General features: G+C 40.7%; 1 protein-coding gene across 1 annotated transcript in view; it reads right to left on the bottom strand.

Moving 5' to 3' along the window:
* The window catches only part of mkxa (mohawk homeobox a), a 104,068-nt gene that overhangs the window by 55,752 nt on the left and 30,160 nt on the right, over nt 1-18,156 (bottom strand). The window contains exons 4-5 of the mRNA XM_039753889.1: nt 16,642-16,795; nt 13,966-14,298 (exon numbers count right to left, since the gene is read on the bottom strand). Coding sequence (XP_039609823.1) covers nt 13,966-14,298; nt 16,642-16,795 — 487 coding nt within the window. The remainder of the gene's footprint in view (nt 1-13,965; nt 14,299-16,641; nt 16,796-18,156) is intronic.

Raw genomic sequence — 18,156 nt, 5'->3', positions numbered from 1 at the left:
TCATATTTAAAGCACAGATATCAAGGGTCTGGTGTTCTCATTGCTTTTGACGTGTGTGGTGTCATCGTGCCAAGATCAAAAGAAGTCTCTAATGCCCTCAGAAAGAAGGTCATGGATGCCAATTGGTCCGACAAGGGATTTAAAATGATCATCAGATCATCTGAAATCAATCATTCCAACGTAAAGACAATCATCCACTGCTGATTTGTCCAGGGTTGCCCAATTCAGCCCAAAAGCTAACTACTTGATACTAAAAGATGTCTCCAAGAACACTAAAATGTGATCTGCAGGTAACAACTGGTGCTTCATCAATCAGAAAGCGATTGTACAAATCTGACCTGCATACATAATGTGCTAGGAAAAAGCCTTTGTTGTCCAAAAAGAACATTAGAGCAAGACAACTCTTTGCCATTGAACATCTAGGCCAGCGGTGTTGAACTCCGGTCCTGGTGGGCCGCAGTGGCTACAGGTTTTCATTCTAACCATCGCCTTAATTCATTTTCTGCTTCCTTTGCCTTAATTTTGATTAACTTGACTCAGACCCTTGAGTTGTTTCTTTTTCCTTAATTTGTAGCCAAACAATAATGAGACACAAAACAAGCTGCTACGTGACCAGCTCACCTGTGCCCATCACACAATATCTGAAAATAAAGGAAGGTGAAGGTCTCTGTAAGGCGGATCTGATCAGGTCACCAAAACATTATGGCGGCGGTCTTAGAAAAAGACAGAAAATCAACAGTCGGCGGTGGCAGAATGAGAGCAGCAACAAGTCCTCATATCCAATAACGGCTTTAATTAACAGCAAGAATCGGCTTCTTATTAAGAGATTGGTTGGAGTTTGAAGCCCCAGTTTAGCTGGTCATCATTTGGCTCGTTTCATGTCTTATTTCTGTTTGGCTGTCATTTAATGAAGAAACGAATCGTCTCAGAGGACTGAATCCTTAAAAAGTAGGGCTATAAAAATGAAGGGAAAATGTGTTAATTAGCAGTGAAAACGGGTAACTGATTAAGAAAAGGGTGAGAATGAAAACCTGCAGCCCACCAGGCCTGGAGTTCGACACCCCGATCTAGGCCAAGACCGGGCCTGGTGGGACAATGTGCTCTGGACAGATGAATCAACGATAAAGAGTTGTTTAGCCACAGTAACAGTAGACATGTTTGGTGCAGACCGAAGACAGCATTTTGGGAGAAGAGCCTCACGCCAGCTGTGCAGCATGGTGGTGATGGAAATGTTCTGGCTTGGGGTTGCTTTGCTGCCTCACCATCTGGGCAGCTTACAGTCATCGAGTCAACTGTGAATTTTGCATCTTATCAAAGTGTGAGAAGAATGTGAGGCCACCTGTCCAAAAGTTGAAGTTGAGCCAGAAATGGACCTTTCAGCATGAAAATGATCTGAAATGCGCTAGCAAATCCATCAAGGAATGGCTCAGAAAGAAGAACTGGAAGGTCATGGACTGGGCTAGTAAAGCCCTAATTTGAATCCTATTGAAATGTTCAGGAAGGAATTGAAGCAGACAGGATGTGCAAGAAAACCCACACACATCTTGCATCTGAAGGAAATTTCCATGGCGGAGCGGTCCAAAACATCACTGAGTCGCTGTCAGAGACAGGTGGGCAGTTAATGCAAAACCCCTACAAGAAGTCGTTTCTACAAAAGTGAGCAATACCAGCTTCTGAGGCCAAGCATGGACCTTCTCTTCCTTCCTAGAATAAATGATTAAAAAGTCTACATTTCCTTGTGTTTTTGTTCAAGTATATCCCATTTACCTGTAGGCATGATTTGCAGGACATCGTACTGCATGCTAGTTCAGATATATTGAGAAAGTCAACAGTTTCCACGGGGTGTACTTACTTTTTCACATGACTGTCTAAGAAAGAGTGTTATGATGCGGTGCTGCTGCATGACAGATCCACGGCAAGCACTGGGCACAAGGCAGGAACAACACCTGGACAGGACGCAAGTCACCCACTCATGCACCCACACACACAACACACAGCAGGGCCAAAGCAGCATCGCCAATCCACCCAGCTTGCCTTTGGACTACGGGAGGAAACCTGCATGGACACCGAGAGAGCATATAAACTCCATGCAGGAAACACCTAAGGCATTAGCCTCAGTATCCTTTTTGTGAGGCAGCAACGCCACCACTGCGTGACCATGTCACCCAATGCACATTATATACAATGTAAAAGTGATGTTTAAAATTGTTTGCATAGGTGACAATGTTGTTGGCATTAGGAAGGAATCCATATGTAAAAAATCAAATATGGTGGACAAGTCTAGTCAAAAAAAAAAAAAATAGCAACCCCATAAAAAATGGAAATAGCTTGTGGAGGATGGCCGGCCGTTTATCCTGGCCAATACCCCCAAGCCGCCAGGTGGAGCCCTCCTTGCAGCATGGAGGTCCCCAGAAGACCAGCAGGGCATCATGGACAATGGAGTTTTTATGCACAGCCCTGCTGGATGCCATGGGGGCCACTAGGGGACGCTGCAGGGAGGAGTAATGGATATTTTCCCTACGCCCTGGAAGCACACGTCGACAAGAGGAATGATGTACTTCTGGGGTGAAGAAAAGAACTTGCACCTGACCTGGAAGTGATTGAGAGTCACATGGACTGGGGATTAGGAACACTTCCGGGTCAGGAGATATAAAAGGACTGTGGGAGCTCCCAGACGGCGAGCTGAGCTGGGTGGAAGGGTGGCAACGCGTCTGGGAGCTGGAGGATTGTTTATTAGTGATTATTGTGTTTGTTTATGAGTATTGTGGAGGAGAGGGTGTTTTGTACACTGTGGCTGAAGAATAAAGTCAATTTGAAGACTTTTACCTGGTGTCTGGAGTCGTGGACAGGGGTTGAAGGGAGCGAGAGCGCCCCCTATCTACCACAAGCTATAGAAGAAGAATTATTACTCTGTGGATATACGTAAAAGATTACTAATACACACTTTGTAAGAGTCATTTGTTAGTTAGTTAGTAAGGTTATGGTAAATTGCTAGAAGTATTTTCTTAGTTATGTTAAATGTTTGCCTACATATTAATGCAGCGTTTCTCAACCTTTAAGTATTCATAAGAGTTTTAATCGCGCCCCCTAACGTTTTTTTGAAACCCTAATAAAATTTATTCCTATATTTTTTGCTGCCGCTATACCGCTACAAGTTTTATTATACCTACTTAACTTTTATCGACATTTACTCTATATTTATTTTTCAAGTACAGTATCAGAATGTAGTTTAAGTTAATTTGTTTTGGTTTCAATAGATGTATTTTTCATATTTTCGATTCTTGTTTTCTTTTTTTCACATCTTCCCGCGCCCCACAGGTTGAGAACCGCCGTATTAATGCATAGTCTATGGGAGGCTCCATTATATCCCTCCCAATCTAAATAGTAATAGAATATTCAAGTTATTTCTTGTCCCTCTGACCACATATTAGTCCCAGTTCATGATTTGCCTTGCAGCTGGTAAGGCACGGAGGGTAAACAGTTTCAAACCGTACTTACAGAACGTACTCAATGTATTCAGTGAAGCGTATGTAAGTTTGCCGTAGAGAAATAACACAACTTTTAAGTGTTGAAAGTAACTGAAGTTTAACAAGAAAAATCTAAGAAACCTTTTTTCCCTTTTTGCTTTTTATTCCGAGTGTGTAATAACTTTTTTCTGAATTTTTGTGACTTGTTTCTTTTTAAATTTTCGCTAAACTTTCTTAATTGGAGTGAGAAATTTCTTTCTGCTCAAATTTTAGGAACCTTGCAGCTACACACTCCTAAAACATAAGCTTAAAATTCATTTTCATTTCAACGTCTCCCCTGTCACTGAAGATCTTGACATTTCAAAATATTCATTTCAACTTCTATATTTTCTCCTGACTTCAGGACTTGTATTGATATTCCAATCCATCCATCCATTATCCAACCCGCTATATCCTAACTATAGGGTCATGGGGGTCTGCTGTAGCCAATCCCAGCCAACACAGGGCACAAGGCAGGAAACAAACCGCGGGCAGGGTGCCAGCCCACCGCAGGGTGCACACACCCACATGACAATTTCAGATCGCCAATCCACCTAACCTGCAAGTCTTTGGACTGTGGGAGGAAACCCACGCAGACACGGGGAGAACATGCAAACTCCACGCAGGGAGGACTCGGGAAGCAAACCTGGGTCTCCTAACTGCGAGGCAGCAGCGCTACCACTGCACCACCGTGCGGCTGTATTGATATTCTATTTCTAAAAAAATGGAAAAAAAAAAAAACCCTGAACCCAAACACAAACTCTTCATAGCATATTTTCATTACATATGTTAGTTATTTTTAATTTCATTCTATAATCCGAAAGTTTTCAACAGCACTAATGCTAAGCATGAACCACTCCCGGACAAAACGGCAGATCATCTCACTTATTCACATCACATTTTGAGTCAACCAGATAACTTAATCCACACGTTCCTGGGACGAAAACAAAATCCATCCATCCATCCATTTTCCAACCTGCTGAACCCAAACACAGGGTCACAGAGGTCTGCTGGAGCCAATCCCAGCCAACACAGGGCACAGGGCAGGAACCAATCCTGGGCAGGGCGCCAACCCACCGCAGGAAACACACAAACACACACTAGGGCCAATTTAGAATCGCCAATCCACCTAACCTGCATGTCTTTGAACTGTGGGAGGAAACCCACGCAGACACGGGGAGAACATGCAAACTCTACACAGGAAGGACCCGGGAAATGAACCCAGGTCTAGACAGGGACTCACACCTCACAATATTTTTTTCTTGCTTGTTTGGTTGTTGATCTACTTATGTTCATACAAGTGTATGGGTCCATCCATGCATCCATTTTTCTAATTTATCTGTCGGTTTGCAAGAAAACAACACCTGTCCTAAAAAGCATTAGCTACGAGGCAGGCACCAACCCTGGGTGGAATGATATATGCACTGTAGGTACGAGGTGTGACAGTTTAATTCCTGAAATGGCCACATGGTGTCACCCGTGTGCTTCGAATCATGGTGGATGAACAGAAACAGTGACAGCTTGAAGTTGAGACTTATCTTTCTGCGAATGAACAAATACGTAACAGGCTTATTATGGGTGACAATTCGTGGCATTTCCAGCACGACCCAGCAACAAAGTGACAAAGCATGTAGTGGAAACCAACACACCAAGAAACAACACAGAAGTATGGTTGTGAACTTCAAGCAGGACATGCGTGCTTTGTTTGGCCACACATTGCATTACAGTATATAACCCAACATCCTCTTGGTCTTGTTGTGAGTCTTCTGTACTGGATTGGATGTTGATAGTAATGAGTTCATAATGATTGCTAGATCCTTTTCATACGGTTTACTTTCAGGTTTGAGACCTCCCGTTGTGTATTCAAGTCTTACATCTCCACCTGCTCCATGCAATTCTTGACAGCCTGAATGTTGTCCAAGTCGCTTTGTAGCAGTTTAGCTGATTCTACATTATCTGTCATTTGGTTCCTGGTTTGTAATGTGTGCCAAGAAAACCTTCCCCGTACTGTTATACTAGCTGGGACCACTGATACAAGGGAGGACAGATCCATGGATCAGAGGTGTCTCTGCTTTTATGGCAAGTGTGACACTATCAACCATCTCCCAGCCAATGGCGATACATTATAAAAATGAAATGGGTCATAAATGTGCCTCAATAATTATATGTTTTTGTAATGATTGCTGCAATGATTGTGAATTTCCCTTGGGATTAATAAAGTATCTATCTATCTATCTATCTATCTATCTATCTATCTATCTATCTATCTATCTATCTATCTATCTATCTATCTATCTATCTTTTTATCATAGAGTGCCCCTTTTCTATCTATCTATCTATCTATCTATCTATCTATCTATCTATCTATCTATCTATCTATCTATCTATCTATACACAAATGGCAACAAGGTGAGGCTTCAAAAAGACCCACAAAATACTGGCCAGAATCCTAACTGTATTACCCCAAAAACAGGTCTCACCCCAGGGCACTCTGACCATAGAAACATGGGAGGTGTGGAAATATTTATAAAAGAGATTTTATTAACAAAAATTACTGGGACCACTGATACAAGGGAGGGCAGATCCATGGATTAGAGGTGTCTCTGCTTTATGGCAAGTGTGAACACTATCAACCATCTCTATCTATCTAGCCAATGGTGATATATTATAAAAATGAAATGGGTCATGAATGTGCCTCAATAATTATATGTTTTTGTAATGATTGCCACATTGATTGTGAATTTTCTCTTGGGATTAATAAAGTATCTATCTATCTATCTATCTATCTATCTATCTATCTATCTATCTATCTATCTATCTATTAATTATATAATGCCTTTCCTATCTATCTATCTATCTATCTATCTATCTATCTATCTATCTATCTATCTATCTATCTATCAACACACAAGACCCACAAATACTGGCCAGAATCCTAACTGTACTGCCCCAAAAACAGGTCTCACCCCAGGGCACTCTGACGCTAGAAACGTGGAAGGTGTTAGAATATTTATAAAAGAGATTTTATTAACAAAAATTACAAAAATAACAAAATATTAAAAGTATGTTAAAAAATGAGGCAAACCTATTGAGCAGTGGTGTCGCTGCCATTATGACAAGTGGGGCACTGACAAACATCTCCCAGCTAATGGTGACATACTGCAAAAATTAAATAGATCATACACTTGTCTTGATAACTTAATAATTTTGCAATGATTGCTGTAGCACACAAATGACAAGAAGGTGAGGACTTCAAAAAAGACCCATAAAATAAAAAGCAGAATTCTAACTGCATTCCGTGTAAAAATAAGTATCACCCCAGGGCAGCCTGATCCTAGGAAACTTAGGGGGTGTTAGGCCTGTGTAGGCCTCAAAATGGAGAACAGGCTTTTAAAGTTGAAAATGCAAAAGGTAGTCTTTAATATTTCCAAATGTGTCTCACAAGAGGGAATACCATGAAACTTCAGCTTGAACAAAGATAAGTCCCACAGGAATCTTTATAAAAGAGGATTTACTAACAAAAATTGCAAAAATAACAAAATATAAAAAATATTTCAAAAAATGGGGCGAACCTATGGAGTAGTGGCGTCTCTGCTGTTATGACAAGTGGGGCACTGCCGAACATCTCCCAGCCAATGTTGATGTATTGCAAAAAATGAAATACGTTGTAAAGTTGTCTCAATAATTATGCTTTTGTAATGATTACTACAGAACACAGATGGCAGAAAGCTGAGGCCTTCAAAAAGACCCACAACATACAGGCCAGAATCCTAACTGTACTGCCCCAAAAAAAGGTCTCACCCCAGGAGAGCCTGGCCATAGAAATATGGGAGGCTTCATGACTGTCTAGGCCTCAAATTGGGACACAGGCTTTTAAAGTTCAAAATACTAAAGACAGTCTTAAATATCTACAAATATGTCTCACAAGAGGTAGCGCCATGAAACTTCTGCATGAAAAGAGACAAATCCAACCAGAATCTTTATAAAAAGAGGATTTATTAATAAAAATTGCAAAAATAACAAAATATTGAAAAAAATGATAAAAGGAGGCAATCGCATGGATAAGTGATGTCTCTCCCATTGTGTTGTCAATGAACTGGCATATAAACTTTTGAGAAAAAAAAACAGGAGATGCCCATTAAAAAACAAAACAAAACAAAACAGCTAAAAAGAATAAAAGATATAAAGTGAAATGAAACCAAAGCCCAATACAAGAGACAATAATTGAGGTTGAGAGAATAAGAGTGTCAAAACCGAATATACTGTACATGTGAGAAAAGAGCACAAAGATAAACTTCAGAGATTTGAGATCTGCAGATCAGATAAGGATTTGCACTTTCATCCCGTTGCAACGATTACGCTTGGGTCCTGACCTTAGAGGCCACGCCCCTAGCCACACTGACCTAACGACGGAAATAAACACTCGCAGCCTTTGAGGACTCAAAATCATACAAAATCATGAACAGCCATTACGGGATTGCCAGCCACCTCCCGGCCAATGACAATGTATTACAAAAATAAAATACATTGTAAATTTGCTTCAGTAATTTAATGTTTTCGTAATGATTGCTGCAGAACACAAATAGCAAAAAAGGTGAGGCCTTCAAGAAAAAAATAAATTGACTTCCCCAAAAAAAGGTTTCACCCCGGGGAAGCCTGACCCTAGGAACAGCAATTGGAGAACAAAATGCAAAAGACTGTCTTAAATATCTCCAAATATGTCTCAGAAGAGGAAGTACCATGACACTCTGGGTTGAGCGGAGACAAGTCCTATCAGAATCTTTATAAAAGAGGAATTATTCACAAAAATTGCAATTTATGTTATATTTGCCACATGTTATTTTGTTATGTGCATCAGTGGAGAAAATGGGGTGACCTGATTCGCACCCCAACATTTTGTCTCTGTGGTTACTAACCATTGATAACTCTATCTATCTATCTATCTATCTATCTATCTATCTATCTATCTATCTATCTATCTAGTGCTTTTCACATCAACCTATCTATCTATCTAGTGCCGTTCACGTCTATCTATCTATCTATCTATCTATCTATCTATCTATCTATCTATCTATCTATCTATCTATCTATCTATTATATAGTGCCTTTCCTATTTATCTATATATAGAAATCAAACATCTGTCTGTCTGTCTGCTTTTAACGTGAGAACTGCTTAATGGATTTAGATCTCGTGTTTTTCAATAATTTGCTTGAACATTCTGGTTGATTTTGCGACTTCTCTCATTGCGCTAATAATCATAGTTCGCTATCTGAGACAGAGTCTGCGGGCTGAGGGGAGGAGGAAGCGTGACGTCAGAAGCAGGGAGCCAGGCAGGGCCCTCCTCGTGGGGCATGGCTAATGTATATGGATATATATATACACACTGTGTATATATATATATATATATATATATATATATATATATATATGTATATATATATATATATATATATATATATACATACAGTATATACACATACATATATATAAAATATACATGCTATATAAAAAAGCAGAAAAGCGAATTAGTTAAATAACTTGCTGTACCTTCAGCGTGCCAATTAAACACCACAAGCTGCACACACACACACGCCGCTTTCATTAAGTAGCTAATTCGATTATTTACACAGATTCTTTCACGTACTGTAACACAATTCCAGCTACTTCGTAATCCTTTAAGCATCTCTTTTAAAAATGCAGTCCATGTTTTCTCTGTGCCATCATTTTTGAACTGCCACTGCTGGAAGGCTCTATGGAAAGATGTCTACAATAGTCGAGTTTCAAATTTAGCTACATCTGAAACTCAGTCTTGTCACTACCAGAGATCAGACTATAAAGCACAGTAGGAGATGTCTGAGAAGAGAACACATGTCATCTCACTGCCTTTTTTATTTATTTTTGAAACTAATGCTATAATGCAGAACCTCTTATAAATGACACTGGTTTAATTCCTGCCATATTTCTGCAATTACAGCACTGCAAGTTTAGGTGACAGGTTCAGGGTCATTTAGGAATTTGGGGATTTTAACTCCAACCTTATGTTTTAGAAAGAAATGATAAAAGTTTTATTATCCTAAGCCCCTAATTTGCTGTCTTTAAATGCAAAACACATTGAATTTAGAAAGTATGCATTTTTTCACAGTTTATTGTGTTGCAGCCTTGTGCTAAAATCGTTTTATTAAATTTAAAATTAAGTACCTCAGACTGACAAAACGAAACAGGATTTTATAAATTATTATAAGTTAGTTAAAAAAAAAACCAAATCTCAGACTGGCACAAGTATTCATACCCTTTGCTATGACTCTTGAAATTCAACGCATGTGCATCCTGTTCTGTTGATCATCACTGATACGTTTCTCCAACTTGTTTGGAGTCCACCTGTGGTCAGTTCAATTGCTTGGACTGTTTAGGAAAGGCACAAACACCTGTCTCTAGAACAGGGGTGGGCAAAGTGAGTCCTGGAGGGCCGCAGTGGCTGCAGGTTTTTGTTCTAACGCGATTGCTTATTTAAAAAACAACCTTTGCCAATAATTTAATTTCATAGCTTGTTCGTGCTTTAACTCTGCCATGTCAGCTCATTCTCATATCCTTGATTTTCTTCCCCTTTCTAAGGATGTTATCCAAATGATTTGAAGACTAAAACGGAGGAGTAATTCTCAGTCCTTCACTTTTTTCTCTTCACTTTCCTTCCAGGTATTTAATTAAACCCAATAGTGCATGATAAATACACACAGGTATCAATGGTAACAAGCTAAATGGAGAACTGCTGGTTTCTTTTGTCATTTGCATCTTATTGCTAATAATAAGAATACAGCTGTTTAAGACTAAAATAAGCAATAAGGGTTCAAAATCGTAACGAGTAAGACAACTAAAATGAAGCAGATGTGTTACTTGAGAAATTGGTTTGGAACAAAAAACCTGCAGCCCTCCAGGAACGACTCTGCTCGCCCCTGCACTAGAAGGTCCAAAAAAACCAAGCCATGTAGTCGAAGGAATTGCTTGCAGAGCTTAGAGACAGGATTGTGTCAAGATGCAGTCAAGCCTTCAAAAACAATGCTGCAGCACTGAAGGTTCCCAAGACAACAGTGGCCTCCATAATTCCTAAATGGAAGAAGTTTGGAACAACCACAACTCTTTCTAAAAGAGTGATTAGGTAATCAAGGAAGAAGAGCCATGGTAAGAGAACCAACCAAGAACCCAATGGTGACTTTGGCTGAGACCCAGAGAAGCTGTGTGAAGATGGGAGAAACTTCCTGGATGACAATCATCACTGCACCACTCCACTGATCTGGGCTTTATGGCAGAGTGGCCAAACAGAAGGCTTTCCTCAGTAAAAGATACTTGGATTCCCACTTAGGATTTGCACAGAGGCACCTAAAACACTCCGACTTTGAAACCAAGATTCCCTGGTCTGATTATGCCAAATTAATTAATTTAACGCTTTTCTCACTACTCAAAGCCCTTAGACAGAAGGGAGCCACTTTAACTACCACTAACGTGTAGCACCAACCTGGATAATGTGACGGCAGCCATTATTGCATCATACATTAGCTACAGTCATATGAAAAAGTTTGGGAACCCCTCTTAATTCTTTAGATTGTCGTTTATCATTGGCTGAGCTTTCAAAGTAGCAACTTCCTTTTAATATACGACATGCCTTATGGAGACAGTAGTATTTCAGCAGTGACATTAAGTTTATTGGCTTAACAGAAAATATGCAATATGCATCATGACAAAATTAGACAGGTGCATAAATTTGGGCGCCCCAACAGAGATATGACATCAATACTTAGTTGAGCCTCCTTTTGCAAATCTAACAGCCTCTAGACACCTCATATAACCTGTGATGAGTGTCTGGATTCTGGATGGTGGTATTTCTGACCATTCTTCATTACAAAATCTCTCCAGTTCAGTTCAATTTGATGGCTGCCAAGCATGGACAGCCTGCTTCAAATCATCCCATAGATTTTCGATGATATTCAAGTCAGGGGACTGTGACGGCCATTCCAGAACATTGTACTTCTCCCTCTGCATGAATGCCTTTGTAGATTTCAGACTGTGTTTTGGGTCATTGTCTTGTTGGAATATCCAACCCCTGCGTAACTTCAACTTTGTGACTGATGCTTGAACATTATCCTGAAGAATTTGTTGATATTGGGTTGAATTCATCTGACCCTCGACTTTAACAAGGGCCCCAGTCCCTGAACTAGCCACACAGCCCCACAGCATGATGGAACCTCCACCAAATTTGACAGTAGGTAGCAGGTGTTTTTCTTGGAATGCGGTGTTCTTCTTTCGCCATGCAAAGCGCTTTTTGTTATGATCGAATAACTCAATTTGTGTCTCAATGGTCCAAAGTACTTTGTTCCAAAATGAATCTGGCTTGTCTAAATGAGCATTGGCATACAACAAGCGACTCTGTTTGTGGCGTGAGTGCAGAAAGGGCTTCTTTCTCATCACCCTGCCATACAGATGTTCTTTGTGCTAATTGCACTGAATTGTAGAACGATGTACAGATACACCATCTGCAGCGAGATGTTCCTGCAGGTCTTTGGAGGTGATCTGTGGGTTGTCTATCACCATTCTCACAATCCTGCGCATGTGCCGCTCCTGTAATTTTCTTGGCCTGCCAGACCTGCTGGGTTTAACAGCAACTGTGCCTGTGGCCTTCCATTTCCTGATTCCATTCCTTACAGTTGAAGGTGACAGTTTAAACCTCTGAGATGGCTTTTTGTAGCCTTCCCTAAACCATGAGACTGAACAATCTTTGTTTTCAGATCTTTTGAGAGTTGCTTTGAGGATCTCATGCTGTCTGTCACTCTTCAGAGGAGAGTCAAAGGGAAGCACAACTTGCAATTGACCACCTTAAATCCGTTTTCTCATGATTGGACACCCCTGTCTATGAAGTTCAAGGCTTAACGAGCTCATCCAACCAAGTAATCAGCATTGAGCAGTGACAGGCATTCAAATCAGCAAATTTACAAGGGGACCCACATTTTTGCACAGCCAGTTTTTCACATTTGATTTAATTTCATACAACTAAATACTACTTCACTAACAATCTTTGTTCGGAAAACACCCCAGCACTCCTAGGAAATGAGAGACATACCACTGTTATCTTTTTTGTTGAAAGTAAATTATTATGCAGGCTGAGAGGAGTTCCCAAACTTTTTCATATGACTGTATTAGGTGGTGAAGGTGTGAGAGAGGGAGAGCCAATTTAGAGACTGGAGATGACTAGGCCATCGTGGGTAATTTAGCCAGGGCTTTGAGATACACCCTACTCTTTACAAAGGATGTCCAGGGATCTTTAATGACCACAGAGAATTAGGACCTTGGTTTTACATCTCATCCAAAGTACGGTGCCATTTTAACAGCACAATGTCCTGTCAGAATAATAAGTTATGCTGGATGATGAACCATTATGTATTGGTTCTGATATGATCATGTCACATTAGACGGCTTTTCAGTCTTAGCCAGTCGGAGACAATCGCTGGTGTGCTCCCGTGAAGTCGATCATCTAATGTGACATACCCAACGACTCAGACCAACGAGTCTGTGACTGGTTTGGCTTTCTCTCTGGCCGGAGGGGGTGGCCTCTTAACATGTGATAGGTGAGAACCAATGAGCATTCAGCCAGCAGTACAATGAATAAAATGCAGCAACGAGGAAGAAGGAACACGCGTGTGTAAAAACTCTCCCTGTCTGATGTCTTGTGTTTTATGTATAAATAATCTGCACGACATGACGTTCTCTCACATACTCAATTCAACTCAGGTTTGGACAGGACCAGAGCTTATCCTGGCTTCACCACGTCCAGGAGCTGGAACCAGCCATGAACAGGTCACACACACCCTCACTGGGGTCAGTTAACCTAAGCAGTACATCTTTGGGGATGGGAGATGAACCAGGAGTACCTGGAAGCAAACCCATGCAGGTCAAGTCGGGAAGCGTGCACTGGTACAGCGCATTGCCACACCCCACCACACGATGAAACAGCTCGGGATCCTGGTTTGCAGCCCCCCAGGCGGATATGCGGTCCAGCCCCACCTTCCAAAAATGACACTCTATCTGCTGCAGCCTGGTATTATGTGGGCGTCCCCTTTGCCTGGTCCAGCCACGCAGGTCATCAACAATGAGGGTCGTATAAGCTGGATCAATCTCGGGGAATCGTGCCTCACCCAAGCAGGCAAGGGGAGAATGTGACAACGCAGCACAGACATGGGCGAGGCATAATGTGATTTGAACTCAGCGTAGTTAATCTGTGAGCCAGTAGTACGGACTACTCTTTTGACCTCTGACTGGGTACCATTATTTCCAGGGAGAAACATAAATGGGACCAAAAAACCCAGCCTTACTATTGCAGTTTGTGGTATAGCACGCCGAGAAAAAAAGGCCTAAAACCCAAATGATCTTCCTCGTCGTTTATGGAAAAATATAAAATAAAGAACTGCTTACCAGATCTATACACAAAATGGGCCTCAGCCTCAGATGACGAAGGTGACAGTATTTCTTCCTCGTATTCGTTTGAGCTGAAAGAGCCTGAATGGTTTCGCTTCCTTGAGTCCACAAATGCAGAGCTGGAAACCATGACATGACGTAGAGAGTCATTGAGGTACCGGTGAAGCAAACTGCTCTTGTATTTGGGTGGAGATACGTAATCCTCGCCAAGAGAGGTGTCTGTTCTCAGTCCTGCGCCAACTGTCGTGCCTTCATTTTTAACAACGCTCTGGTATATGGGCTTACTAAACTCGTTTACGTTGGCTTGGCTCCGTGTGGGAAGTTCGACATCTACAACACAACAAAATGAACAGCACTCAGCTTGAAAGAAGTTAAAGAGAAACGGTGAAACTGCTAGTTGAGTTTTCACATAAAATAATCTGATTGCTTCATCAAATTGTAGTTGTGATCGAAAGGAACACAAGGCTGCAATACGGCAAAATGGGGCAAACTGAAGGGGTCTGAATGCGCTCTGAATTCACTCTATGGCCACTCTGTGTATTTTTCTGTTTACTCTTCAGTATTACCTTTGTCTTTGCATACACTATTTTGTATTTGCTATTATTCTAGATCACATTGGGCTTTTAAATAGAAGGCTATTTAATAAGTATACATTAAAATGAGTTGAATTTAAAACATCATCATCATCATACCTAAGGAGATGTGTTTTATTCAACATGAACCATTACCACCATCACCTTGAACTGGATTAACTGGGATGCAAAGATGGATGTAGAGATGGATCAATTATTACAATAAACAATTCCTAAAGTATATTTTTATTATTTATTCATTTTCATTATGTATTAATACAAGGTGTTGCATACACACCTCTTCAATCTCAAATGGAATAAACCTGTCAAGGTCAATGCAGCATTTGAAAGTGTATATGTGTAATTTTATCCACCTTAATAAAAGGACAAGTATCTGTGAATCAGTGCGGTTGCCATGTCTCTGTCTTTCCAATAGATGGTGCACCACAAATATTTGTTGTAATAAATGCATTGCGTTCATCATTTTGAACAGATGGCGCGTCACAAACATTAACACTGCTTTTTTTGAATCCCATATCAAATGGCATATAACAGAAACATATGCATTCCTTTTGTCATTTTAACAGATGGTGCATCACAAACATTAATACTGTACTGCTTTTTCAAATTTCATATCAAATGGCACACAACAGACACATATGCATTGCATTCATCACAAATATTAACATTTCTTTTTCAGATCAGTCAGTCTGTCTGTCATTTTCCAACCTGCTCTATCCTAACACGGGGGTTTGCTGGAGCCAATCCCAGACAGCACAGGGCGCAAGGCAGGAACAAATCCCCGGGCAGGATGCCAGCCCACCGCAGGATTTTTCAGATTTCATATGAAATAGCATATAACAGACACAAATGCATTGCATTTTCCATTTTAACAGATGGCTTATCACAAACATTAACACTGCTTTTTCAAATTTCATATCAAATGGCACATAACAGACACATATGCACTACACTCATCACAAACGTTAACACTGATTTTTCAAACCCCGTAACAAATGACATATGAGAGAGTCATATGTATTGTATTTGTTATTCCAACAGATGGTGCGTCACAAACATTAACACTGCTTTTTTGAATTGTATACCAAATGGCATGTAACAGACACATATGCATCACATTTGTCATTTTAACAGATGGCGCATCACAAACATTAATAATGTTTTTACAAATCTCATAACAATCCCATACCAAGTGGCATATAACAGGCACATTTTTCATTCCAACAGTTGGTGCCTGGCAAACATTTGTGGTGATACATTTTATTTCTACAAATGCTTGGGTAACACTTTAGCTTAGGTACTGCAAAAAATGTGTCTATTACTTATTTACTGTTATATAACAAGACCTTAAAGGTTTCTTTGTGTCTTTGTAAAACTTACAAAGCATCAGTAAAGTGTTTTTTTTCATCAGTGCAATGTGACCGACTAGCAAAACTTTGCCTTGAGGTGGTCTGACGTGATTTTGATTAATCAAGTCCTTGTTTCTTGTCCTTTATGTTCATTTTTACTTTTGTTCATTATTTGTACTGCTCCTTATTTTTGATTTTGCTGTATTGCCGTTGCCTTTGTTATGCTCCTTGTGTTTTGTGGGTGGTCCCTCAAGAGTCAGGGCCACCTGCCAATCACAACCAGGAACTGCCCCCCCTTACCCTAAGTCTCCCACAGTTCCTAGCAGTTCACTTCGAATGCACTTGGGAGTTTGATTTGGTGCTTGCCCCTGTTACTAGCCAGGGTTTGACAGCGATATCCCCCTCTAGTGGGCGTTACTGGAACTCTTTAGTCCTTGGGGCTCCCTGCTCATGACAGATGAAGTCATATTATCTTAAAGCCAAGATGTAGAGAAATTGGTAAGTGTGGTTTGTCCAAGGCAGAATGGGGTTGGCAGTTTAAGCTATGCTACTAATTCACAATGTTAATTTCTTGCAGCTCTTGTATGATACTTGAAAGTTTGTTCGAATATAGAAAAGCATATTTTTCTTTACAGTGAATTATGTCACCAGGTTCATTCTAACTTTCATAAAAATAAAAAAAACTATGCAGGTATCACAAACTGTCTAAGATAAAAATGAAATGGCAGTACCTTCTGAACAGGTGTCATTGCTGCTCACGCTGAGGCGCTCGGCATTCCCTTGGACGTATTTATTATACAGTTTAATCCGTAAGGCCCAGCTTAAATCGGGTTGTCTCACAGTGTTCTTAAGCCGTCTCCTGGCATTTGCGAACCAGTTGGACACCTATGAGAAGAAAAATAAAGAGTGAAACATTTGAACCTTAAAAGTGATACTCTTCGTGAAGTAATATGCAATAGGAGATCCTCAGTCCCAGGCTAATTTCAAGGAAATGCAAGAAGGGGTGAAACCTGTACCTATTTACAGTTTCCAGTCTCATAAGGGGATTTCTGACTGCAAAAAGATGACCACCACAGGGCAGATAAGTGAGAAATGACACAAGACTAACAGTAAGATACTTTTAAAGACACCGAGAGGGAGGGAGAGGCACAGAAAGTGACAAATAAGGGAACACCGCACCTTGGGAGTCACCCTAACTTTAGATTGTACTGCGTTTATTAATTTATTTTTTAACTTAATTAATTTATTTTTTATTTAATTTATTTTTTGTTCTGAGCAGATAAAAATTTCAATGAATAACGTACAGTTATTCCCTGGGTGTCCCTGGGACTTCTTCCAGCAGCACTTCCTGGTGTGGTGGAAGTGCTGCCATCCAGGGTTCCATAACTGTCCAGGCACCCCCTGGCAGTGGCCACGTCCTCCCATAGGGATGAGCTTCCCACCTCAGTTCCAGTGGCCCCCAAGCAGACCCGGGCGGCTGCCCTCTCATGGCCTAGGGGAGGTATCGTCCCTCTCGTGGACCGTCCAGGCATCCCAGACGTCTGGCACAACAGATATGACGTATTCATTTGTCATTTTGTTCCATGTCACTGTTTCACTTTATTCACATGTCCAGCTGCAGGTGTGATGTGTTTTTTAGTTAGTCAGATGACTGGCACTGAGGTGTCTGGTGGAGTGGAGCCACTCAGGTTCACTCTTAAGGAGTCATTTCAATGTTCATCTGTCCGTCTTGTTCTGAACTTCATTTCATGATATTCATGTCAGACTCACAGAGGTATGGAGACCCAAACAAAGCAGACATTTTCAGAGCTGCTTGGTGAAGATTCTTCTAGTTATCTGGCTCTACGAAGCTCCAGAAATGCTGAGAATGCTGTTGAGACGGTTTGAAGGTTTACTAATATATAAGATATAAAATCCAATGTCTGTCTGTCTGTCTGCTTTTCACGAGAGAACTACTTAACAGATGTAGATCGGGTTTTTTTCTATAATTTGCTTGAACATTCCGGTTGATTTTGCGTCTTCTTTCATTTCGCTATGTATCAGAGTTCGCTTGCAGTAACGATTTAAGATCCACGCAACGGAGCGAGTGGAGGGGCCTTCATCACTCACTTCAGGGAGTGTGCCTTAACTCCGCTTAGCTAGCGAACGAGAGAACAATTGAATTCAACTTTGTTTGATATTTAAAATAAAGTGTTACTTAGGTCTTGATGAGTTTGAGTCCAGATATTCTCTTAACACTAGAATTA

Source organism: Polypterus senegalus, chromosome 5, assembly GCF_016835505.1.
Source record: "Polypterus senegalus isolate Bchr_013 chromosome 5, ASM1683550v1, whole genome shotgun sequence".
NCBI lineage: Eukaryota > Metazoa > Chordata > Cladistia > Polypteriformes > Polypteridae > Polypterus > Polypterus senegalus.
This window is presented reverse-complemented; position numbering and strand designations above follow the sequence as displayed.